The following is a 26,195-nucleotide window of genomic DNA, read 5'->3' as shown; positions in this document are numbered from 1 at the left end:
TCTTAAAACCACTGTAAAAGCCTTCACAGCCTGTTTCAGAGAGAACACCTGGATGAGATGTCAGAGGTTTAGATCAGGACTTTGGTCCCTCACTCAGAAAGGAAGATACTGACCAATGCTGGATTAAACTAAAGTTTTCTTCATTATTTAAAAGATGCACTACAACTATTTACCCTATTAATGTGGACTCCTTAGGGGTCAAACTACACACTGTGAGTTCTAGCCAGTTGGGGCTGTGTTCCCTCAACCTGATTCACTTTCACCACAATCACTCAGCAGCTACGGATAATGTATTTTTTTTTAATGGGGGGAATGATTTGACTCTTAACCATGGCATTGTGGGAGTAGTGGCTCCTGCTTTCCCCCTGCAATTTTCCTGAGGCAAAATAACCGCAGCAGGGGTTATTGCTATCCCTTTTGGAGCTGCATGTGCACAGAATTCTGCATGTAGCTACCCTTTTTCTTGTCATTTCCTGCACATCAAAACTAATTGAGACATGCCAATGAAAGCTATTTCCCTATTCTTGTAAACATGAAGTTTCAAGGGTTCATCAGCAGTACAGAGAGAGTTCCTTCCCCAGTACTTGTGTTAATAGCCCAAAGCATCTGGTTTGGTTACTTCTCCCTATCCTAAGACATTTCAGGCTAGGGTAGAAGGGGGCATGGGAACTGAGGAAAGTGGCACCATACTGATGGCACAATATTACTTTCTGCACATACTGAAGTGACATCATGTTACTGCTATGACATGAAGGCAACGTTCAGTGACTTGGGCAAAACTCTCTGGTAAAACCTGGTCTATGCATCTCAGGATGCTTGTGAATCTAATTAACCATAATACTGAATCCACACCAAAACTGCCACTTTTTGTTTGAATCTTACCAGTCTACTCTGGCCTAGCCTATTCAATTATAATCTCCCCAAGGGGAAAAAAAGCAGTGACCTCTAGGTCAGCTGGACACAGATAAAAAAAATTCCTACTTGGCCCTGAAGTTGCCATAAAAGCTGGTTTTATTGTTCACAAAGGCAGAGCATTATCACATAAAAATGAAAATACTGGAGTAGACATTAAATCAAATTTTAATTGAAATGCTTATTTATATATTCAATGCTGTGACAGACAGCAGGCATATGCATGCTTCAAATGCATATGAGTGACAGCTAATAGAAATGCCAATGAGTGACAGCTAATGGAACTCACTCTGATTGGGGAACTGCAGCTGTCAAGAAAGGGGGTCAGTTAGGCAGCTGGAGAAGCAGTTGCAGAATTGGAGAGTTAGAGAGTAGATGAAGAGATTCAAATGTGAAAGTCTAAAATGGAGAGTATTTCAGAGCCAGAGTGGTGGGGCTTAAGAACTTAGAAGAGGTTCTGGTGGGAGACTGTTCCCAAAAGTTAAACAGTCTTTCTGTGTGTAAAACAAACACATCTTGAGAGGGAAGTTTAGTTCTTCAGTTTTAAGCTTACTGTCCAGGGTGTAAAGACTCTCAGTCTGAAAGATAAGGATTAGGCAAAAGGGTTTGAAGTGGCATTGAAAAGCCCTCAGCACACCAGAGGCACAGGTTATTTATCTTAAAGAAGAGAAAAGGGGTCTAATGGGAAGACCTTAAACACAGGGACAAAGCTGAGTATGCTCTCAACACTGCATGTTTATAAGGTGAAAGTTTACAAGGAACTCTATGACAAGTAACATCTAAGAATAAGTCTCATAACATCTGCAAAACCTTTAGTGAAAGCCAAACTTTAAGTATAAAACCATCTCTTGTGAATTCAGTAACCTAAGAAACCATTCTGTTTATATTTAACTTTCTGCCTATCTATACCAAATCCAAATTCCTATGTAAATATTGATACCCTTCCCTGCCAGTTTGTTCCAATAAGCCAAAAACTGTTAAAACTTTACCTGCTGTGACATTTGCTGAAGGAAAATAGTTGATAGTTGAAGCAACAACAGGATGACCATTTTTGTGGGGTGATAAGTAAAGCTGTCACCTTGTCACAGATGCCAATAAAAATATGTTTAAATCCATTTTATAGAAACATAAATTACTGTTACATTTCAGAAGACTTTCTCTTATGGCATTTATCTTTTAAAACAATTTCTTATTGTGGACTCTGGGATTTACTCTGGAATATAGGCCTGAGTCTCGCAAATTTAGGATACATTTACTCTGGGATATAGGCCCGAGTCTCGCAAACTGTGCTGTTGGGGCTTCAACTGTGGAATTGTGCAGAAGTTTTACCAAGTCCATGTTTAAGGAAGAAATAGTTATCAGATTAGATTTTTGTATTTCTCACATCCCAGCAATATAAAAGAAGGCTTCCAATAATGAGAAAATAAGAAATATATACATATGTATATAGAGAGAGGTGGAAGGAGGGGAAAAGGGGGAGAGGGAGAATTTGATTGATTGAGCTCTGTAAGGAAGAAAGGCAACTAATTAATATTTTAAATAAAAAAATAATAAATTAATGCTGCTATTTAAGGCAGCAAAATAAATAGCTTCCTGTACTTTTAGGAGCTATCACCTTAACTCTCCTGCTGCATTTTGTCCCAATATTACATACATTAAAAACATGTTTTCTCTAGATACATCATCCTTACAAAATAGTAAGACTTTATTTTGTTTTTTACAACAAAAGGAATAGGATATTCAGTTTTATCAGTATCCAAAATATAGTTTGAACATCAATATGAGTGAATATAATAGTGCACTTGGCTTTCTTGATCACAAAAACATATATTTTGACACCAAGAAGAGCATCCTATATGAATTTTAAATAGTGAAATAACCATAGCTGCCATCTTGGAAGATAGTGGTTATAGGAAAAATGTTCCAAAATTGAAATGTCTATTCAAGAAAATTTTAAAGCAAAAGTGCCTGGAAACACATGCACACAATCAAATTCTCTGTACATATATATTTTTGTGGGGTATATGGTAGATCCATGACCATAACATTATTTGCTCTAAAACTTTTCTTCCCTGAAGTGTGTCTTTGCTGAAGCTGAAGTTTATACTAATGGGAGTAACTATGGTAATTAAATGAAAACAGCTTAAGCAACAAAGCAGTGGGAGGAGGGAACAATTAGAAAGATAGTAAAGGAACAAAGTCAGGAAAAGTAATATTATAAGCACATACATAATTATGCAAGTTTTGCTAGATACTGACCTATATCTTTTTTTCTGACTTAAGCAAAACCTGCAACTACTCTAAGAGCACATAAGCCCATAGGGAAACATTATATCACCTGTCTGGATGCATTGGTTCACTAAAGGGCATGCAGATAGACCAATATAGCCCATATCACTGCAAAATTTCAGGTTTTGAGATTTGCATTGTCATGGGAAAAAATACGAATGGCTGTAAGAGGCACTATGGGGAATGATTTAAAGGTGCTTTCATGCTATGGCCATTTTGTGTGTATACCAACTCACAGATGAATCATGGGATCCCCATGTCTGTTAGCCGCCCTGAGCCCGCCTTGGCGGGGGAGGGCGGGATATAAAAATAAAGTTTATTATTATTATTATTATTATTATTATTATTATGTCTGATGGCTTAATAAAACAAATAGGCATCAAAGGATATCAAAATGTGAGGCGGGCTTCAACAGGAAGGTATGGTCCACATGGGGCAAGACTTCCAAGATAGGGGAATGTACAGTACAAAATTACCACCACTTTGGCTTGCTTCAAGAGTCCCAAGAATATAGTGATCTCAGAGAGGAAGTTCTGGAAAGCATGATGGCAAAATTGCACTGACTTCTGCATAACATGCAAAATGATCCTGAAATAAGCTCTGTTGTTCAGAAAAGTTTTAAATTGTTTAATAACATCTATGGATGCTAAAATGAGCAATAACTTATTCAATGTTAACTGATAACAAAAATAAGGAACATGTATACTGGATAGAGGATGCACTTCTGGGTAGCAGTCTGTGTGAACAAGATCTTGGGGTACAAGTGGACTATAAGTTAAATATGAGCAGCCAGTGTGATGTAGCCACAAAAAAGGCTAATGCAATCTTGGGGTGTATCAACAGAGGCATAGCATCCAAATCATAAGATGTCATTGTCCTACTGTACACTGCATTATTCAGGCCTCATCTGGAGTATTGTGTACGGTTTTAGAGACCGCACTTCAAAAAGGATGTGGACAGAATGGAGTGGGTGCAAAGGAGAGCAATGAAGATTGGGGGCCTGGAAACCAAACCCTATGAAGAAAGACTGAGGGACTTGGAAATGTTCAGTCTGGAAAAAAGAAGAGTGGGGGACATGATTGCTATCTTTAAGTATCTGAAGGGCTGTCACTTAGAGGAGGGCAGGGAGCTGTACCTGTTGGCAGCAATGGAAAACACTCACAATAATGGTTTTAAATTAAGGATGGGAAGGTACCAGCTGGATATTATAAAAACCTTTTTAATGATAAGAGTTGTTTATGGAATCAGATACGTAGGGAGGTGGTGAGCTCCCCCTCACTGGCAGTCTTTAAGTAGTAGCTGGACAAACACTTGTCAGGGATGCTCTAGGCTGATCCTGCAGTGAGCAGGGGGTTGAACTGTTTTGCCCCTTCCAACTTTGTGATTCTATAATGTGAGATTCTTGCAATCCGTGTTAGGAGTAAGATGTCTTACATTGCAATGGGTCCCTGAGAAACAGAAGTAGCTTCTGTCTCAAACCTTTGAGAATCACTGGTTTAATATTACAGATAAATATATACACTGGCAGCCACCTCCAGATGTTTTAGTTTCATGCACTCTATTTATACATAAAGTGGGTATGGACTGATGGAATCTAATTTTAACATTACAGAAGAAGCATGATTGAGGAGAGTTGAACTCACCCTCCCGTGGTTCATTGCACCAGGCATTTTTCCCCCAAGTCATGCAAGGTTCAGTTGTTCATCCAAGGTTCTTTCTCCTCTCAACTGTCCAAAATGTACATTAGAACAAGAAAGAGAGTTACTGGCCCAAGATTGCTAAGTGAACGTTGGGCTGGTAACTCTTTTTCTTGTTCTAATCTACATTTTAAATGAGGATTTGAACCTGAGCTTCTAAGGTCTTAGTCTGACTCGCTAATCATTGCATCACATGGACTGTCTCAGGAGTGATCTGGATTGAGAGAATAGTTCTTGGGGTAACTGAAAACTAAGGAGGGATGGAGGGTGCTGGTTCCCTTCACATGCGCCTCATTTGATGTAAGAAAATCAGGTCTCATAACTCCTTCTTTATATGTGAACAGGATAAACTTGTGGAAAATGGAGAGCCAGTGTGGAAAAGGATCCGGGAAAACTAGGATCCAGGAGGTCTGGGTTTGATTATTCTGCCTTGGAACCTCTCTGAGTGACTTCAGCAAATCACATTCTCTCAGCCTAACCCACCATGCAGGGTATTTGTCAGTATAAAATGGCAACTGTAAGCACTTTGGGTTTCCATTGTAGAGAGAATAGTAAGGTATAAATAGCTAAATAAAGAAATACATGGCTGCTTAGCATCTGGATTGCACCTTGTTAAGTACTCACTTTTGAGTACCTGAACATTGCCCCCCCTCCCCGTCTTTCTCTCATGTCAGACTGTTCCTGATGCCTACATGAATTGCATATTTACTTGGATCACCAAAGCCTAGATTACCAGTAACAATGAAACCAAAGCACTCTTGAAGCAATATCTGTTCAGGGATACTGTCTGGCAGTGCTTTTTTTTTTTTTTAGACAAAGCCCAGCAGGAGCTCATTTGCATATCAGGCCACATCACCCAGAACCCTGGCAGAGCTCTGCTCCTGTGGGCTCCAGCAGAAAAAAAGCCCAGCTGTCTGGTATTTCATCTTTGGGAAGCAGTGTAGAAAAATATTCACCAAATAAATCTTTATCCAGTTAAAATTGTGTTCCTTTTGTGCTTATATGCTTTGTAATTTTTAATTTCCTCTAAAATAGAGTTATTTTTAATTGCAGTACTATTGAGCCCATAGCTCCTTACACATAACAGCTTTGATTGTGCTGCCCAAAAATCTGCTTTGGATTTGGATTTAAATGTCTCTGGATGCCAGTTTGCATTTTCCCCATAAACCAGAATTCCAAGCTAAACCAAAATGTGATGTGGGATCCTGATTTCCAGGGCAAGTGCAAACCACATTTTGCTGCTTTAGATATAAAAGCAAATTGTGTTTGCCCCCATCCCAAAAATAACTAATTAGTATGTGGTATATGAGAGAGAGGAGAGAGGGAGAAGGAGGGATCATGGGAGCAAGTCTGAACTTCTATATTCATACTGATCCAAACCATGGCTTCGGTTACCTCTGAATTGCAGCCCAAAGTGATGCCACAAAGTCTAGCTGTTCAAGCTTGTGCTGCAATAATTTTTCAGCATTTAAAATGCCACAAACACTTTTGGTTGATTTTAAGAAGTTTACTATACAGTTACTTCAGCCTATTGACTTGAATGGGCTTAGATTGGCATAACTTTGTATAGGATTGCCCTGCCAGAAACCTTTTGTTGGAGAACTGGCTGGGTGAATTCATGACAACAGGAAAAACAAGACATTGTAGAAAGTCTATTTGGTCTGTAATGCTGCTGTCCTTTATCACATGAGCACATTACCAAACTGCTTTGCACAGGAAACAGACACAACATTCTTTAATATTCATTATTTTGGTTCACAAACATTACAGTTTCAAACATGAGAGTACCAGTTTTTCAAACAAGCCCTCACTGTGAACATTTTATGCTTCACTTGTAGTCTTTTAGCATCTGCTGTGCTCCCGCCACTCAAAAATGTTACAAGAATGCACCACTCTAATGAAGCAATGGCATGACAACTTTTTAAAAAGCTTCAGTAAACAGAACAGGTTTCTGCAGAAGTGCAAAACATCAAAGTTTCCAACATATTCATAAAATGTAGTTTCTTGCCTGTGAAATATTTTGACTTTGTGTTTCCCTTGGTACATATGAAAATATTATAGTCAGATTGAGATGTAGAAGCAGAAGTTACCTTTGAAGTTGGGTCTGATCCTTGCATCATAGCCTGACATCCTTCCCATTAATTTATCCAAGAAATCTGATGGAGACATTGGCATGCTACGAGATCTTGCACTGTCTGTTTCCTTCGTGACCACCAAACTAAAAACAAAGAAAACCAACATTTTAAATCACATGTGGATTCTTATGACTTTGAATAAACAACATTTTGGAGACTCAAATTTGGCGTTGACAGGTTGCAGCAACCAGCTGGAGCTTGTGGGATGGTAGGGGGCATGTGACTTTGTGTATATGATGGCATAACCTAAAAAAAAGTAATGCCATGTTGTTTTAGGGATCTCTGAAAACACCTTTCCAGGAGTGGCACATCAGCAAAAATATTTCAGTAGTCCAGGAATCTAATTTGTCCCTGTAATTCAGGATTGCCAGGTATAGCCTAGCAACCAGCAGAAGATGGAGAAGGTGAGGACTCAGTTTTAGGGGAGGACCATAGAGTTTCCAGCAATTCCTAGAGCAACATGATGTCACTTCTGGGTTTTCACTGCAAATGACTTTATGCCACAAAAAAAATCTTCCCCCTGCAGCTCAGAGAGGATGTGGACTATAAAGGATGTCAGTGGGAGGCCTCCCACTATAGAGGGTAGTCTGATAACCTTATTCAAATGACATGCCCCTGAACTTACACCTGATGCCTTCATAAAGCAGATATTGAACATCAAATGGTGAAAATTATTGTGTGTAGTAGTGGCTATGAACTACAGAACCTGCTGGAAGATGTAGTCTGGGAGAACAGGAGACAGAAAGCAGAAGGGAGAAGTTTTAGCTTGGGCATAGGCTGCTTTACTGAATGATGAAGCAGTTGTTATGCCCATTTAAGAGTTGCAATGAACTGTGTTTGGAAACTACATTGTAGCCAGTTACTTGATACAACAATTATTTTACTTGGAAAAGGAATCTGGAATCTGGCATTGTTTTCCATGATTTTTTTTTTTAAGATAGTCTGTCAGTGGGAGTTACTTCTAAGGAAAAATATATTAGGATTGGGAAGACAGAGAAACATGAGCTGACTCTCATTGCAAAACTTGTGGGTGGCTGTGATAGCTAAAAGATCACTGAATACTTGCAGAACATGAATATTAATAGAAGATGGTTGGATAATTAATACAAATATGCATCTGGCTAAAAGCAATAGTCTACTCCAGTGAACTGGGGCTTTACTGCTTGTACAAACAAATTAGATTTGCAGCCCACTTCAGTGCAAGTTCATTTATAAGATCCCCACTGTATTTACTAGGACTTATTCACAAATAAGTGAGCATAGGACTATGGTGTTAGATATTGAAATCTGATGCTGGAGCCAAGACATCTTTCCAGGAGAGGCACATCAGCAAAAATATTTCAGTAGTCCAGGAATCTAATTTGCCCCTGTAATTCAGGATTGCCAGGTATAGCAGGTATAGCCTAACAACCAGCAGAAGATGGAGAAGGTGAAGACTCAGTTTTAGGGGAGGATTAGTGTCCTCAGTAAATTTAAGGACCTCTGATGCAACCTAGAAGTGACATCATTCCTGTTTATCAGTTCTTTCAGAGTAGGCTGAAAAGGGGAGTCGACTGATTGATTCAAACAGTGTTCACACACATGCCTTATTCAAGTGACATCAATGCCTCGTGGGACCTGGCACGATTCTGCAGATGTCTTACACAAGCCTGATCTCCATCTCTCACCCTTTCTCTCCCTACCTTCATGAGGAGGGTATAAACTGACATCAGATTTCTCTAGATGAGCTTATTGTTGCACTCTATTGATTTTAATTGCTTTTATTGCAATTGTTTAAATTATTTTATTTATTAATGTGTTGGTACATGTTGTACACTGCCCTGAGCCCTTTGGGGGAGGGTGGTCTATAAATTGAATCAATCAATTAAAACGTAAGGAGCTCTGGTATAACATAGAAGTTATATCATTGTGCTGATGGTGCCAGTTTAACATTTGCCCAAAGTTCTATGATTTAACCAAAGCGTTTTGGATGAATGTTAGAACATTTGTCATTTTGGGGTTACACCAAAAGCTAAAGCATCATACCAAGGATGCTGATCATTCCCCTCAATTTCATCTTGCATTTACTCCTGCTACACAGCTGAGTGGTAGCTGACTACATGAGCTAAGAATGAGAGATCTCGCACCTCAATCAGGAGTAGGCAACCCTACTGCAATTGCACACTATTGCCACCCACTCCCCAACAATAGTTATCTACTGATTAATATGGTTATCTTTGACTAATATAGCTGAGATTAGCATCTGTATAGATGTCACAGTTGGAGTAGAAAAAAGATAACTGTGCACACAATAAAGTAATCAATAATTCAAAATGCAATAACATACTTTTCATAGAAATTCATATAATATACAATGAGAGTTCAGATCATACATTCAAAAACAATTCACACACCAGTCATACACATATGGCACTAAACATAACTGTGCATACAAATAACCTTCCCCCAGGAGAGGGACGGTGGCTCAGTGGTAGAGCATTTGCTTGGGAAGCAGAAGGTCCCAGGTTCAATCCCTGGCATCTCCAAAAAAGGGTCCAGGCAAATAGGCGTGAAAATCCTCAGCTTGAGACCCTGGAGAGCCGCTGCCAGTCTGAGAAGACAATACTGACTTTGATGGACCAAAGGTCTGATTCAGTATAAGGCAGCTTCATATGTTCAGGTCTTATTTTCTAGTTCAATATCTCAGTCCAGTTTCAAATACTGTAGGTATAAGCCCAGAAGGAAGTAATGCTTGTAAAATATAAAATCCAAGTCATTCGTTGTAATTCCTTCGTAGACTTTCAAAGTCCTCTGTAAACTGCCAAAGCAGCCATACCCTGACACTTCCGCTGGCCGATAACAGTGTTTCACATTCACAGCTTCCTCAGGGATTTAGCATACTAATGGTGCTGGCCCAAGGGCACATGGTACCCCAGGCAGGCACCCTCTGCTGCCACCACCCCGCCACAGCCACCTTGCAGGGCTGAAATGCAGTGTTGCGCTACATCGCACCCCCACCCAGTGCTCCGTGCCTCTGCGTGGTACTTGTCTGCCCCTCCCTTCCCTTCCCCTCTTCCTCCCTTCCCATTGCCTTCCCCCCATGCGATCATAGTATGCTGTGCCTGGGCTGTACTGGCCACAATGTGGCAGATGTATCTTATCTTTCAAAGAACACGCTGGAGGCTTCTTCCCCCTCCTTTCTAGAAAGGAGGGGGAGCCAAACCTCCTCCAGTGCATTCTTTGAAAGATAAGATGCATGTTGCATAGCGGCCAGCAGGACCCAGGTGTGGCATGCTCTGATTGAGCAGGGTGAGGCAAAGGGATGGGAAGGGAAAGTGGCAGCAGCAGCCAGCAGGTGAAGAAGGCAGGCAAACTAGGTGCTTGCCTGCAGCACCGAGAGGGGGAAGCCCAATTCAGTGCGCCCACCCTCCCAGTGCCCTAGGCAAGTGCCTAGTTTGCCTAGTGGGCAAGCTGGCCCTGCATACTAATAAACAAAACATTATTGTTACACAGAATAAAATAGTCACCCAGGATCCATTGTGCCTCCTTCTGTAGAAAAAACTTTTGCATATTTTTTTGTTTGAACGGATGACTCTAATTTTTGCAGCACAAAGTATCTCAAAGAGTCAACACCATGGTTCTATTTTTCAAAATGATCCACCAATGGAGCCCCCAGGTATCTATGTTTCAAGCTGAAAATATGTCCCAGGATCCTCACTTTTGGGGGGCGTGTTGAACACCCCACATACAGCCTCAAACATTCACACAAAATTACATAGACAGTATTCCTGAATCCACAATTACTGAAGCTTTTTAAAACAGTGTTTTGATCTGTCCATTTGTCATCTCATCAATACACAATGCATATCTGCAAGCTCTACAATTCTGGCAGCAAAAATGTCCATGCAATCCTCCAAATGGGATCTCACCCCGCAAACAGTCCGCTCTAGTTAGCTGATCTTTCCGCTTTCAGACTATGCAAACAACTCTGTTAACTGGTTGACATTCCCACATCCCAACAGAGCAATGTTTTTGCATTGTGGTTCACCTATGATAGAGAACCTCCCCCATTGTATTCTATCCTGTCCACTCTACAATGCCCCCAGAATTAAATTACTGTCTCGAGTAGTAAACTCCTTAAAAGCATGTTCAGAAACTGAAAATATTATATTTCTGTTATCTGACAATGATACTCATGTGTCCTACAGAGTCTCTTTGTTTGCCCTTGCAGCTAAGAAGATAAGAGCAATAGTAATATCAAATGCTGTAACTTCTTGAGGTTGGCCTTTCTGGGGAACTTTTATGGTGTTAATTGGAAACTTTGTTGTTTGAGTTCTGTTTTGTAACGGACAATGGCTATACACAATAAATGTTTGACTGACTGACTGACTAGTTAGCTGATCTTTCAGATTAGATGACATCTTAAATCCAATCTTAGGGGGCTGGGAACATTCTGGTATATCAGCCACTATACACCATTTCTTTTCTATAATTCATTTAATAGCTCCAGCCCGTACAGAAAGTTCAAAGGAGTAAGTAAGACGTCCATCACTGTGGGCACCAATATCTTTTGGTTTCAACATGTTCCATCTATCTTCTTTCCAAACCCTTTTCCTTGCACTACAGCCCACCTGGTTGGGGTATTGCTCCCCAATATAGGAAGAGGTGGGTACTGGTAACTGGGGGATTTCCTACTTACAGGGATAGAGCCCAAAGTGTGCTGACCAGACTTGTCATCTTGAGAGGTATGCTGTCTACTGGGTGCACACATCTAGGATGTGATGGGAAGGGTAGGAAGACTCACCAAGTTTACAGATTATTATCCTTTCTTGCTGATCCATGTGGGAACAAATTATACTGTCCAGCACAGCCTGGAATATATTAAAAGAGACTGTAGCTTCGTCAGTACTTTTTCTCAAATGATGTGGCTTAGGAAGGGAAAGAAGAATACTGCAAATAAATGGCTATGTAGATGATGTCATCAGGAGAGATTTTGATTTTTGGACCATGGCTTACTCTTTCAAGATGAAGCTCTTCTGTTAGGAGATGGTTTGCACCTCATGAAGGTAGGGAAAAAAGTTTTTGGTAAGAGCCTTGCTAACCTAATATGGAGAGCTTTAAACTCAATTGTATGGGGAAGTGAGACCATAATTCAAAGCTTAGTACGATGCCAGTAACTGTAGACAGGAATGTTAAAGTTTTGTGGGGAATGGCACATATGCTAGGTAACAGTAACTCACAGGTACATAAGGAAACAAAATCCTCAGGGTGCCTAAAACATGGATTTTGATGTCTCTACACCAGGGGTGGCCAAACTGTGTCTTGGGAGCCACGTGTAGCTCTTTCACATACTGTACATTGTGTGGCACTCAAAGCCACCACCGCCCCATTGACTGGCTTGAAGAAGGCATTTCTCTTTAAAAGTCAAACCAGCTGGTGACTGGAAGAATGCATGTAAAGTTAAAGTTGCTTTCTTTTCACTTCTCCCTCCCCATTTATTTGTCTTCTTTCCTTTCTTCCTTCCGAGAGTCAGTTTGGTGTAGTGGCTAAGTGCATGGACTCTTATCTGGGAGATCTGGGTTTGATTCCACACTCCTCCACTTGCAGCTGCTGGAAGGCCCTTGGATCAGCCATAGCTCTCACAGTAATTGTCCTTGAAAGGGCAGCTTCTGGGAGAACTCTCTCAGCCCCACCTATCTCACAGGGTGTTTGTTGTGGGGGTGGGAAGGTAAAGGAGGTTATGACCGCTCTGAGAATCTGAGATTCAGTGGAGGGCAAGATATAAATCCAATATCAATATCTCCTTCCTTCCTTCCTTCCTTCCTTCCTTCCTTCCTTCCTTCCTTCCTTCCTTCCTTCCTTCCTTCCTTCCTTCCTTCCTTCCTAGAATGGACTCTTATCTGGGAGAACTGGGTTTGATTCCCCACTCCTCCACTTGCAGCTACTGGAATGGCCTTGAGTCAGCCATAGCTCTTGTAGGAGTTGTCTTTGAAAGAGCAGCTGCTGTTAAGAGCTCTCTCAGCCCCACCTACCTCATAGGATGTCTGTTGTGGGGGGAGGGGAGGTAAAGGAGATTGTGACTGCTCTGAGATTGAGATTCAAAGAAGAGGGCAGGATATAAATCCAATATCAATATCTCCTTCCTTCCTTCCAACATCTGACATTCATGTCTTGCAGTTCAAAAACATCTGATGTTTATTCTATGTGGCTCTTACATTGAGCAAGTTTGGCCGCTCCTGCTGTACACTAATGCATGGAGTATGGGAAATAAGCAGGAGAAACTGGAAGTCGTGATACAGGAAGGGGACTATCATCTAATAGGCATTACTGAAACTTGGTGGGATGACACTTGCAATTGGAATATTGGGATTGAGGGGTACAACTTATTTAAAAGGGACAGACAAATAAGGAAGGGTGGAGGCATAGCACTGTATGTGAAGAAGGTATATACTTGTGAGAAAATATGTGAATCTGACCTTGGCAGTTCAGGTAAAAATAAAAGGAGTAAGACATAATGTTGATATTATGGTGGGGGTCTGCTATAGACCACCATGCTAGGCAGAGGACTTAGATGAGATATCCTACAACAGATTGCAAAGTTGTCAAAGAGAAGGGACACAGTGGTCATGGAAGATTTCAGTTACTTGGACAGCTGTTGGATGTCCAACTCTGCTAAAAATGAAAGGTCAAATAAATTCCTGTCTTGCTAACAATTTCATATATCAGGGGTGGCCAATGTTTTTTAGCTCTCCAGATGTTTTTTTGCCTACAACTCCCATCATCCCCAGCCATTGGCCATGCTGGCTGGGGCTGATGGGAGTTGTAGGCAAAAAAAAAAAAAAAACTGAAGAGCTATAGTTGGCCATCCCTGTCATAAATAAGGTATGTCTTCCACTTTTTTATAAAAACAGCAGGCAAATCACAGTGCCTCATTTCTTTCAGCACTTCCCCCATCCCCCCAGCTAAGTTCAGGACACAAAGCCTTGGAAGGAGAAAATATACTTCAAACACTGGTGTGCAACAAGATAACACAGAGAGGCAGGAAGATTTGCTCAGCTCACCTACAATTTTCATTGTGTAAAAAAAAAAAATGATGTCTGTAGAGAGAGAGGTTATCTGGCCCTTCTTCATCACTGGTCTCTCTTGCATCTATGAAGTCTGTATGTGTATGCTGTGGATTGTTGGCAGGAAGAAAGCTTTGCTTTAAATTTCTATCTCTATCCCATCCTCAATTGTCAGGACCGCTAAACTGCCTCTAGCTGTTTGATGAAGCCTTTGAGACCAGCTTGGTGTAATATCTGGGAGACGCAGATGTGATTTCCTACTCCTCCATTTGCAGCTGCTAGAGTGACCTTGGGTCAGTCATAATTCTCTCAAGAGCAGTTTCTGTCAGAGCTCTCTCAGCCCCACCTACATCACATGGTGTCTGTTGTGGGGAGGGGAAGGGAAAGGAGATTGTAAGCCGCTCTGAGACTGCAAGTGAATGGTAGGGTATAAATCCAATCTCCTCCTCCTCCTCTTCGCACTGTTCTAGTTTATATGGACCTGTCTATCTGCTACTATATAAAAAAAAACATTTCTCTCTGTCCCCCTGTAAGGAAAGGGACGTGACTGCCTGTCACATGTGGTGGGAGCAGTTGTCACTTCAGCATCTCCTAATTTGAAACACCACCTCTGTGCAGGAAAGCTTTCAATGGGGGATGGAAGTGGAGAGCAATGTCTTTGCCTTTATTCCTCCCAGCCCCCACCACCACTTCCTGCCAGTGTGCACCAAAAAAAAAGAAAGCCTTTGCCCCTGATTAACAGGCACAGATACTGAAAACAAAACATCAACCACTCAAGGCCTAGATTACATAGAATCAGAAAGTCGTCACAAAGCCAGTGAGACAGTGCAAAAAAGTCAGAAAGTGGAAACGATGTTCAATTGGGATGATCCTACTTGGCAGGAAGATCAGCTAACTGTTACAAAAGATCAGACAACTGTTCTGATCAGACATTGTCCCTGTCAGGCTTTGTCCCTGTCATTGTCTTTATAGTTGCTAAGTCACTCTCTCCTTTCACTGTCTCTCCTGAAGCCTAGATTTGGTGTGGGTCAGATTTGTATTAGTAGAGTTCCAACTGCACATTTGATGGCTTTAACCCCACCCATTATTTAAAAGGGACAGACAAAAAAAGGGGGAGGGATGGTGACTCAGTGGTAGAGCATCTGCTTGGTAAGCAGAAGGTCCCAGGTTCGATCCCTGGCATCTCCGACTATAAAGGGTCCAGACAAATAGGCATGAAAAACCTCAGCTTGAGATCCTGGAGAGCCACTGCCAGTCTGAGTAGACAATACTGACTTTGACAGACTGAGGGTCTGATTCAGTATAAGGCAGCTTCATATGTTCATTCTCCAAAGAACTCAGGGTGTTTTATAGGACTTGTTCCCTGAACACACATTTTATTCTCATAATAAACCTGAGAGGTAAGTTAAGCTGAGAGATGGTGACTGGCCTAAAGTGAGAAAGTTTCAAGACAGGACAGGAATTTGAACCCAGGCACACACACATACACCCCCTAGTCCAACATCTCATGTTCCTGTCAAAGGTCCTAAGTGTTCCTGAATGACAAGGGTTTTTAAAATTTATTTACATTATTTATAGTGTCTTTTTCACTGGGACTCAAGATGGATCACACAGAGTGAGTCAATATAATCAAAAGGATGAGACATTCAATAAACAATAACATAAGTGTCATGGGTGCTGGGGACCCTGCAGAGGAAGACGAGTCTGCCGAGGAAACTGTACCCCTGCCACCTGCACCAGTACCCCTGCCTCCTGCTGAAGAAGATCTCAGCCCCCCTGCCTCGCCCTCTCGGGTGGCTCGTGTGCGTGACCGCCTCCGTCAGGACCTCAGGGATCGGAGGAGGGCGGCACACCCCCAAGCAAGATGCTCCCTTAGTCCTGAGTTTTGAGAGGATTCTGGCCCTCCTAAGAGCAAGGATGCTTGAGTTGTAACAGGATCCTGGCTGCCTCCCAGAGCCAGCAATTAGCCCAAATGGGCAACAGCCATCAGAGGGCTATATAGATGTGGGCTTTGGGAGGAGGCTTTGTGGAAGCAACTAGTCATCTCCCTGACGTTCTAGCATCCACTCTGGCTTGACTTTGGTTCCTGACTCCCTGACTTTGGCTTTTGACTTCTGGACTCCCTGACCTCGGCTTCTGGACCTCGGACCTGTGATATTTGCACAGCGATTTGGATTTGGCACCTCGGACACTCCTGCTTGCTGGCTGCAGGCCTCGGACTGCCTCTGGACTTTGCCTGACCCGGCCCCAGCCGTGACAATAAGATCTGAGTTGTAGAACCAACCAGAAATTTAAAAAAAAACACCAGAACTAAAGCACAGTTTAGGTGTTAACATCACACATAAGATGATTCAGGATTACATAGTATGATCCAATTTACAGCTACACACAGTAATATAGACCACAGTTCCTAATAATTCATCCAAGTAACTCTGTGAATCCTTTTGTACCATTTCTATTCTATTGCCTATGTAGAAAAACCCTCTTGAATAATTCAGTTTTGTACAGTTTGGGGGTGGAGTGAAAATGGGAGACTTCCTGACCTTCATCAGACAATTTCACAAGGTGGGGGTCCCAATGGAGAAGGCACATGTTAATTGTACCCATTTGCAGGTTGGCACCTGTGAAGGGCCCTGTTATTATCTGTTCAGATGGCCAAAGCTGTCATGGTGGTGCATATCATCTGGATGGTCCATGTGAAAACAGAGGTTCAAGCTCTTTCGTAGGTAATTACATTTTTCCGGTAGAGTAGAAGGTCCAGCTATAATATTTGTTGAAAATGTAAACTATCTAAGGTATTTCACATGCTTATTCTTAATAGTTCCTCATTCTTTGCTACTTTTAACTCCTATACATTTTACTGAAGGGCATTGCAAGAAACAGCAGTGCAGAAAAAACATCTACAGTTGAGAGGGTCGTAATTGGCTAATTCAGTCGATTGCCCAAGCTTTGCATGCTGTGCTACATCTTATGTAAACATGTCAAAATGTTTTCACATGAGTAGATAATTTTTTTCCAGAACAGATATTAAGTTAGAGGAGAGTGAAAGATAGCCTGGAGTGATTGCTTCCCTATGAACATTAATTTAAACTAGCACATCTCTAAACCAGTAAAAGAAATGATAAAAAAACTAGGGTTGTATAAAACAAATATGTCCCATCATCAAACTGATGACAGCGTTTCCTAGAACTTCAGCTACTGCAGTGGTTTAATAGTACAGTCTCATGCCATCATGCTTATATTCAAGACATTTGAATAGTCATATGCTCCGCCATGACCTTCCTTTCACAGTTGAAACAATACATGAACTTGAGGCTCCATGCCTGTCTTCTGGACCAGCTTTGGATCATTTTCAATCAGTCTGGAGGAAGTTGACAGAATCCTCTCTATTGTATGCCCAACAACATGTGATCTGGACCCTTGCCCATCCTGGTTGATTAAAGCTTGCCAGGGAGAGCTTCAATATCTTATACAGGATATCATAAACAGATCTCTCTCAGAAGAGCTTTTTCCAACGTCTCTTAAAGAAGCAGTGGTCTGCCCTCTCTTGAAAAAGTCCACCCTAGATCCAGCCAAATAGGAACATTATCAGCCGGACTCGAACTTACCATTTTGGGGTAAAATTATTGAGAAGGCAGAAGAGCTACAGTTACAGAGCTTTCTGGAGGATGCTTCCGTCCTAGACTCCCTCCAGTCCGGCTTCTGTCCAGGCCATGGGACAGAGACAATTTTGGTCACCCTGGTGAATGACCTCCAGTGGCATCTGGATTGAGGTGGTTTGGCGGTACTGATGCTGTTAGACCTATCGGCTGCATTCGATACAGTTGACCATCAGTTGCTGACCCACCGTCTGACCGATGCAGGGATTCAGGGGTTGGCCTTACAGTGGCTTTCCTTTCCTCTGCGGTCAGGGACAAAGGGTGTCAATTGGGGGAGAATCATCTCAGAGACATACACTTAACTGTGGTGTGCTTCAGGGGGCGGTTCTATCCCCGATGTTTAACATTCATATGCGACCCCTTGCCCAGATTTCCTGGAGATATGGGCTGGGCTGCCACCAGTATGCTGATGACACCCAGCTCTATCTACTGATGGATGGCCGATCTGCCGATGCCCCTGAAAACCTGGACCAGGCATTGCAAGCTGTGATGTGTGGATGGCTTAAATGAAGCCGATTATAGCTGAATCCAACGAAGACAGAGGTCCTTTGCCTGAGTTGTGGTGGTCTGTGCACGGGAATCCCCCTACCAACTTTTGACAGTGCGCCACTGACAATGGCACACAAGGCCAGAAGTATGGGGGTGCTACTGGAGTCCTCCTTGACAATAAAGGCCCAGATAGCAGCAACTGCGAAATCCACCTTTTTTCATCTTAGACAGGTGAAACAGCTGGCTCCCTTCCTTGACCGTAGCAACCTGGTAACTGTGGTCCATGCAAGATTGGACTACTGTAATGCCTTCTACATGGGGCTGCCCTTGTCACAAACCTGGAAACTACAGTTAGAGCAGAACGCGGCAGCCAGGCTGCTATTGGGGCTGCCCAGGTGGGAGCACATACAGTAGGCACTGCAAGAACTGCACTGACTGCCAATAGAATACTGGATTCGCTACAAGGTGCTGGTCATTACCTTCAATGCCTTTTATGGCCAAGGACCTGTGTACCTGAGGGACCGTCTGTCCCCACATATTCCCCAGAGGGTACTAAGATCGGGAACTCAACATCTTTTAGTGATCCCCGGGCCGAGAGAGGCTAGACTGATGGCTACCAGGGATCATGCCTTCTCAGTAGCATCCCCTTACTGGTGGAACCAGCTGATGGAAGAGGTTAGGGCCTTGCGGGACCTCACCCAGTTCTGCAAGGCCTGTAAGACCACACTCTTCCGGCTGGCTTTCAGCTGATATTGAGTCTTATAACAGCCGGAGGAATCCAGGAATATTGACATCATTGAATTTGAATAACATCGAAATGTTATTAGCACCAATTGTTTTAAACTGTTTAAACTTAACTGATTTTATTACTATGATGCACTTTGTTTTATGATTATTGTTGTAAGCCACCCTGAGCCTGCCTTGGCAGGGAGGGCGGGGTATAAATTTAATAAACCATAACCATAAATAGAAGTGCTGTTTGAGCTTTAGTTGATGTGATATTTGACAACCAGCAGAGTTCCCCTGATCTACCCATCCTTTTTGAGCAGTGGCTTCTCCATCTGTATACCCAGTATACTCTTCTGCCATGAATATATCCCTGTTCACTTCAAACAAAGCAACAGCTCTCTGAATACAAAGGGATGTCAGTGCAGAGTTGCCCGCTTAACCGACAGTGAATGTTTTATAGTACAACAGGGGGGGGAGGAGGAGGAGGAGGAGGAGAAGGAGAAGGAGAAGGAGAAGGAGAAGGAGAAGGAGAAGGAGAAGGAGAAGGAGAAGGAGAAGGAGAAGGAGAAGGAGAAGGAGAAGGAGAAGAAGAAGAAGAAGAAGAAGAAGAAGAAGAAGAAGAAGAAGAAGAAGAAGAAGAAGAAGAAGAAGAAGAAGAAGAAGAAGAAGAAGAAGAAGAAGAAGAAATTGAATTTATTTCCCACCCTCCACTCTGAATCTCAGAGTCTCAGAGTGGCTCACAATCTCCTTTATCTTCCTCCCCCACAACAGGTGGGGGGAGGTGGGGCCAAGAGATCTCTCCCAGAAGCTGCCCATTCAAGGACAACTCTTGCAAGAGCTATGGCTGACCCAAGACCATTTCAACAGCTGCAAGTGGAGGAATGGGAAATCAAACCCAGTTCTCCCAGATAAGAATCCGCACACTACACCAAACTGGCTTGGATCCATACAAGGAAAGTTGGGTAATAGGATAGCCTTGATATAGTTAATATTGGTTCTCTTTTTAAATCAGATGTAAGGGGTAAGAGTGGAGGTTGCTGCTGCTGGGAGAAAAGGACAGCCATCCAGCCTGAGGTGGTGCTCAGTGCACACCTTTGCATGCAGTGTCAAGGATGGGTAGAGGAAGCCTATTTAGGAGGCCAGCATTCAAAATTTAAATCTCAGACAATTATTCCCTCTTCACCACCCCCACAAACTTCTCTCCATGATGATGATGATTATTATTAGTAGTAGTTTATTTATATTCCACCTATTCCACCGTAGGGACTCAGGCAAAGCACAACACAAACAATAAAATCACAATAAAATCATGTTACAGTTATTCAATAGAACAAAATTACATAAATAGAACATATTACATAAAATTACAGTTATTCAATAGAACAAAATAGCCCGGCAGAACCATATGATGAGATGGCGCAGCAGAACAGTGCAGCAGATCAGCATAGTAAGATATACAGTAGGGGAGGCCAACCGATCTAATGGGCAGATGCCCGCCGCCTCACCCGAAGACCTGGTGGAACATCTCTATTTTACAGGCCCTACAAAAGGCTAACAAGCCAGGTAAGGCCTGGATCTCTATAGGGAGCTGATTCCACCAGGTTGGGGCCAGGACCGAGAAAGACCTGACCCTGGGAGAGGCAAGATGGGCATCTCTTGGGCCAGGGACAGTCAGCCTATCTTGAGAGGCCGAGCAAAGTTACGTAGCTCTCAGAAGATGGCTCCCCAACCTCTAAGTGTCCATTTTGCGGTTACAGGGGCTATTCAGCAAAGTGGAAGACGAAGCCCCATGCTGGTGGAATGAGATGCCAGAAGAAGTTAGGGCCCTGCACAGAGCCTGTAAGACGGCACTCTTCCACCAAGCATTTGTAAACTAGACTGTCGGCCACTACATTTTTAGGTATACAAATATACAGGTATACAGCAGCAAAGAGGACCATTCAAGATCTGCTTCACAGAGAACATCAATCTGAAACTTAAGATCATAGCACCAAAATGTCAATCTTCTATGTTTTAAAACTGTTTTATGGTTTTTATGTATTATTATATGTCTATACTCATGCATATGCATGACCATGTAAGCTGCCCTGAGCTCGCCTTGGCGGGAAAGGCTAAACATAAATGGAAAAAAAGGGGAAAAAAGGAAAAAAAAGAAAGGAAGGAAGGAAGGAAGGAAGAAAGAAAGAAAGAAAGAAAGAAAGAAAGAAAGAAAGAAAGAAAGAAAGAAAGAAAGAAAGAAAGAAAGAAAGAAAGAAAGAAAGAAAGAAAGAAAGAAAGAAAGAAAGAAAGAAAGAAACATCTTCTTCCTTAAGGACTTTGCACCCATAGTTTGTTGGGTACAATCTCTGTTTCCTAATAATGTACTGCCACTTACTATCTGATTTATTATATATTCATTATGTAATCAAATGAAAAATTTATAAGCACGTTTTCCAGGACTCAACCCCAGACTATATGAAGTAGTATTAAAGAAAGTGTCTCTAAGCATATACAATATTATTTCTTTTTAACTGGTTAACCACAAGCAGGCCCATTAGATGTAGAGTCAGAAGGGTCAAAAGGTGTGTGAACATAAGAACATAAGAGAAGCCACGTTGGATCAGGCCAATGGCCCATCCAGTCCAACATTCTGTGTCACACAGAGGCCAAAATACACACAAGCACACACACACACACTGTGGCTAATAGCCACTGATGGACCTCTGCTCCATATTTTTATCTAACCCCCTCTTGAAGCTGGCTATACTTGTAGCCGCCACCACCTCCTGTGGCAGTGAATTCCACATGTTAATCACCCTTTGGTTGAAGTACTTACTTTTATCCATTTTAATCTAACTGCTCAGCAATTTCATCGAATGCCCATGAGTTCTTGTATTGTGAGAAAGGGAGAAAAGTACTTCTTTCTCTACTTTCTCCATCCCGTGCATTATCTTGTAAACCTCTATCATGTCACCCCGCAGTCGACATTTCTCCAAGCTAAAGAACCCTAAGTGTTTTAACCTTTCTTCATAGGGAAAGTGTTCCAACCCTTTAATCATTCTAGTTGCCCTTTTCTGGACTTTTTCCAATGCTATAATATCCTTTTTGAGGTGCGGTGACCAGAATTGCACACAGTACTCCAAATGAGACCGCACCATCGATTTATACAGGGGCATTATGATACTGGCTGATTTGTTTTCAATTCCCTTCCTAATAATTCCCAGCATGGTGTTGGCCTTTTTTTATTGCAAACGCACACTGTCTTGACATTTTCAGTGAGTTATCTACCACGACCCCAAGATCTCTCTCTTGGTCAGTCTCTGCCAGTTCACAACCCATCAACTTGTATTTGTAGCTGGGATTCTTGGCCCCAATATGCATTACTTTGCACTTGACCACATTGAACCTCATCTGCCACGTTGACGCCCACTCACCCAGCCTCAACAGATCCCTTTGGAGTTCCTCACAATCCTCTCTGGTTCTCACCACCCTGAACAATTTAGTGTCATCTGCAAACTTGGCCACTTCACTGCTCACTCCCAACTCCAAATCATTTATGAACAAGTTAAAGAGCATGGGACGCAGTACTGAGCCCTGCGGCACCCCACTGCTTACCATCCTCCACTGCGAAGACTGCCCATTTATACTCACTCTCTGCTTCCTATTAATTAGCCAGGTTTGATGCACAAGAAGACCTGTCCTTTTACTCCATGACTCTCGAGCTTTCTAAGGAACCTTTGATGAGAAACTTTATCAAAAGCTTTCTGGAAGTCAAAGTAAACAACATCTATTGGGTCTCCTTTGTCCGCATGTTTGTTCACCCCCTCAAAGAAATGCAACAGGTTAGTGAGGCAAGATCTTCCCTTACAGAACCCATGCTGAGTCTTCCTCAATAACCTGTTTTCATCAATGTGCCTACTCATTCTGTTTTTGATAATGGTTTCTACCAACTTTCCCGGTATTGAAGTCAGACTGACTGGCCTGTAATTTCTCGGATCTCCTCTGGAACCCTTTTTAAAGATGGGGGTGACATTTGCTACCTTCCAGTCCTCAGGAACGGAGGCAGATTTCAATGAAAGATTACAGATTTTTGTCAGAAGATCCACAAGTTCAACTTTGAGTTCTTTCAGAACTCTTGGATGTATGCCATCCGGACCTGGTGACTTATTAGTTTTTAATTCGTCCATCAGTTGTAGGACCTCCTCTCTTGTCACCTCAATCTGACTCAGGTCTTTCAACACCCCTTCCAAAATTAGTGGTTCTGGAGCGGGCAAACACTTCTCGTCTTTTACAGTGAAGACGGAGGCAAAAAATGCATTCAGCTTCTCAGCCATTTCCCTATCCTCCTTCAGTAATCCTTTGACCCCTTGGTCATCCAAGGGCCCCACTGCCTTCCTGGTGTATAAACAATTTTATTGGTAACATATGGTAGCAAATCTATATCAATATCTTACAACTTAAAAAGAAAAATTTATCTACCCCATATCTTACTTTTCCCCCACCCCTCCCCCCGTTATTTGACCAATGTTATTTACTTAAAAAAATATTAAAGGTACCCTTAACTATTAAGAAAACCAAAAATTATATTCTTTTAAAACATAATCATTATCAAAAATTGTCCAATGTCCTTTTATTTGCCACTCTTTTTCTATGTATCTTCTGAACTTCTTCCACTCCATCTTAAAAACTTCCAAATCATAGTCTCTTAATATTCTTGTTAATTTGTCCATTTCACTCCATTTCATAACTTTTATAATCCAATCCCATGTTTCTGGTATTTTTTCTTGCTTCCACAACTGCACATACAACGTTCTAGCGGCTGAGAGCGAGTACCAGATTAAAGTTCTATCTTCTTTTGGAAATGTTTCCATTTGTAGTCCCAACAGAAAAGTCTCTGCAACTTTGTTAAACTCATATCCCAAGATCTTCCACAGTGAAGACGGAGGCAAAAAATTCATTCAGCTTCTCAGCCATTTCCCTATCCTCCTTCAGTAATTCTTTTACCCCATGGTTATCCAAGGGCCCCACTGCCTCCCTGGCTGGTTTCCTGCTTCTAATATATTTGAAGAAATGTTTATTGTTGGTCTTTATGTTTTTTGCAATATGCTCCTCATAGTCCCTTTTTGCCTGCGTGATCACAGTTTTGCATTTGATTTGCCACAGCCTGTGTTCCCTTTTATTAATCTCATTTGGACTAGCTTTCCATCGCTTAAAGGAGTCCTTCTTACCTTTTACAGCTTCCATTACTTTGTTTGTTAACCATGCAGGCCTTTTCTTATACCTGTTTGTGCCTTTTCTAACTCATGGTATATATTTTATCTTCTAGGATTGTAGTTTTAAATAGCCTCCAAGCTTCCCCAAGGGTTTTGACTGTATTTACCTTTTCTTTCAGTTTCCTCTTCACATGCCTCCTCATCTCAGAGAATTTACCCCTTTTTAAAGTTAAACGTGGTTGTGTCTGTCTTTTGAGGCAACTCTCTATTTATACAAATGGTGAAATCAATAACATGGTCACTGCTCCCAAGCGGTGCAATCATTTTTACATCTCTCACCAAGTCTTGGGCATTACTTAGGACCAAATCCAGGATTGCCCCACTCCTGGTAGGTTCTGAGACCATCTGCTCCATAGCACAGTCACTGAGAGCATCAAGAAAGTCAATCTCTTTCTCTCGACCAGAACACATATTGACCCAATCAATCTGTGGGTAGTTAAAATCACCTATTACGACACAGTTTTTACATTTAGCAGCGATCTTTAATCCTTCCATCATATTATAATCATCATCTATCTTTTGATTTGGTGGGCGATAACCAACTCCCATAGTTAAATTTCCTTTTGGGCCCTCTATTTCAACCCAAAGCATTTCTAGAAAGGAATCTAATTCTCTGACCTCAGTCTTACTGGACCGTATACCCTCTCTGACATACAGAGCCACCCCACCTCCAATCCTTCCCTCCCTATCCTTCCAATATAACTAATATCCAGGAATCACCATGTCCCACTGATTCTCCTCATTCCACCCAGTTTCTGAAATTCCCACAATATCTATGTTTTCTCCCAACACTAAACATTCCAACTCACCAATTTTACTTCGAACACTTCTAGCACTTGCATACAAACATCTATAATTTCCCAGGCAAGCTAGGCCTGCAACCTTCCTCCTACCGCCTCGAGACTTTGGCGGACAGTCCATACCATTTGTCACCATCTCAGTGGACAGCTCTGATCCATTACCCAGTAGAAAAGTAACAGCTAACCCTTCAATTCTTTGAGATGAGTCCTCCCAAACCAGAGACATTTCCTCTCCTGTCAGCTATCCCCCAAGATTTAGTTTAAAAACTGCTCTGCCACCTTTTTGATTTTAAGCACCAGCAGCCTGGTTCCATCTGGGGACAAGTGGAGACCATCTCTTTTATACAGCTCCCGCTTGTTCCAGAAAGCATCCCAGTGTCTAACAAACTTATACCCTTCCTCCTTACACCATTGTCTCATCCACACATTGAGACTTCTAATTTGTGCCTGTCTCTCCTGCCCTGCACGTGGAACAGGTAGCACTTCTGAGAAGGCTACCTTGGAGGTCCTGGCCTTAAGTCTCTCGCCTAGCAGCCTAAATTTTTCCTCCAGGACCTCATGACTGCATTTCCCCACATCGTTGGTGCCAACATGCACCACGACCACTGGCTCCTCCTCTGCACTATCAGCCTATCTACTACACACGTAATGTCCGCTACCTTTGCATCAGGCAGGCAAGTCACCATATGGTCAGTATGCGGTTTTGCCACCCAGCTGTCTACTTGCCTAAGGATCGAATCACCAACTACCAAGACCCCTCCTTTCTCCCTGCCCAGGGATGGTTCCTTGGTGCGAAAGGATTCCCACTCACCAACTGAATAAGAGGTCCCTTCTGAGGGCGCATTCCCCTTATCCTCAGCACGGTGCCCTGTTCCCTCTTGACCCTCATGCTCCCTGGCAGCAACGAGGCTGCCACGTTCAGAGCGGGGCTCATATAGTACGCCCCCGAGAGTCTTCCCCGAGTGCCTAACTGACTGCTTCTGCTTCTCCAGGTCATTCACCTCGGCCTCAAGGGTACAGACTCGTTCCCTGAGGACCAGGAGCTCCTTGCATTGAGCACACATCCAAGACTTCTGTCCTGTGGGCAGATAGTCATACATGTGACACTCAGCGCAAAACACTGAAAAGCCCCCACCCCCCTGCTGGCCTTCTACCTTCATGATAACTTTCTTAAAAATATACAGTCCCCT

At 42.4% G+C, this 26,195-nt stretch overlaps 1 protein-coding gene across 2 annotated transcripts in view; it reads right to left on the bottom strand.

Annotated features, from left to right (window-relative positions):
* GLRA3 (glycine receptor alpha 3) overlaps positions 1-26,195 on the bottom strand; it is a 118,892-nt gene that overhangs the window by 77,796 nt on the left and 14,901 nt on the right. For both annotated transcript variants that reach the window (XM_060246519.1, XM_060246520.1), the window contains exon 2: positions 6,989-7,116. In XM_060246519.1, coding sequence (XP_060102502.1) covers positions 6,989-7,116 — 128 coding nt within the window. The remainder of the gene's footprint in view (positions 1-6,988; positions 7,117-26,195) is intronic.

This window comes from Heteronotia binoei, chromosome 9 (assembly GCF_032191835.1).
Source record: "Heteronotia binoei isolate CCM8104 ecotype False Entrance Well chromosome 9, APGP_CSIRO_Hbin_v1, whole genome shotgun sequence".
Classification (NCBI taxonomy): Eukaryota; Metazoa; Chordata; class Lepidosauria; order Squamata; family Gekkonidae; genus Heteronotia; species Heteronotia binoei.
Note: the sequence above shows the minus strand (reverse complement) of the source record. Positions and strands in the feature narration are given on the sequence as shown.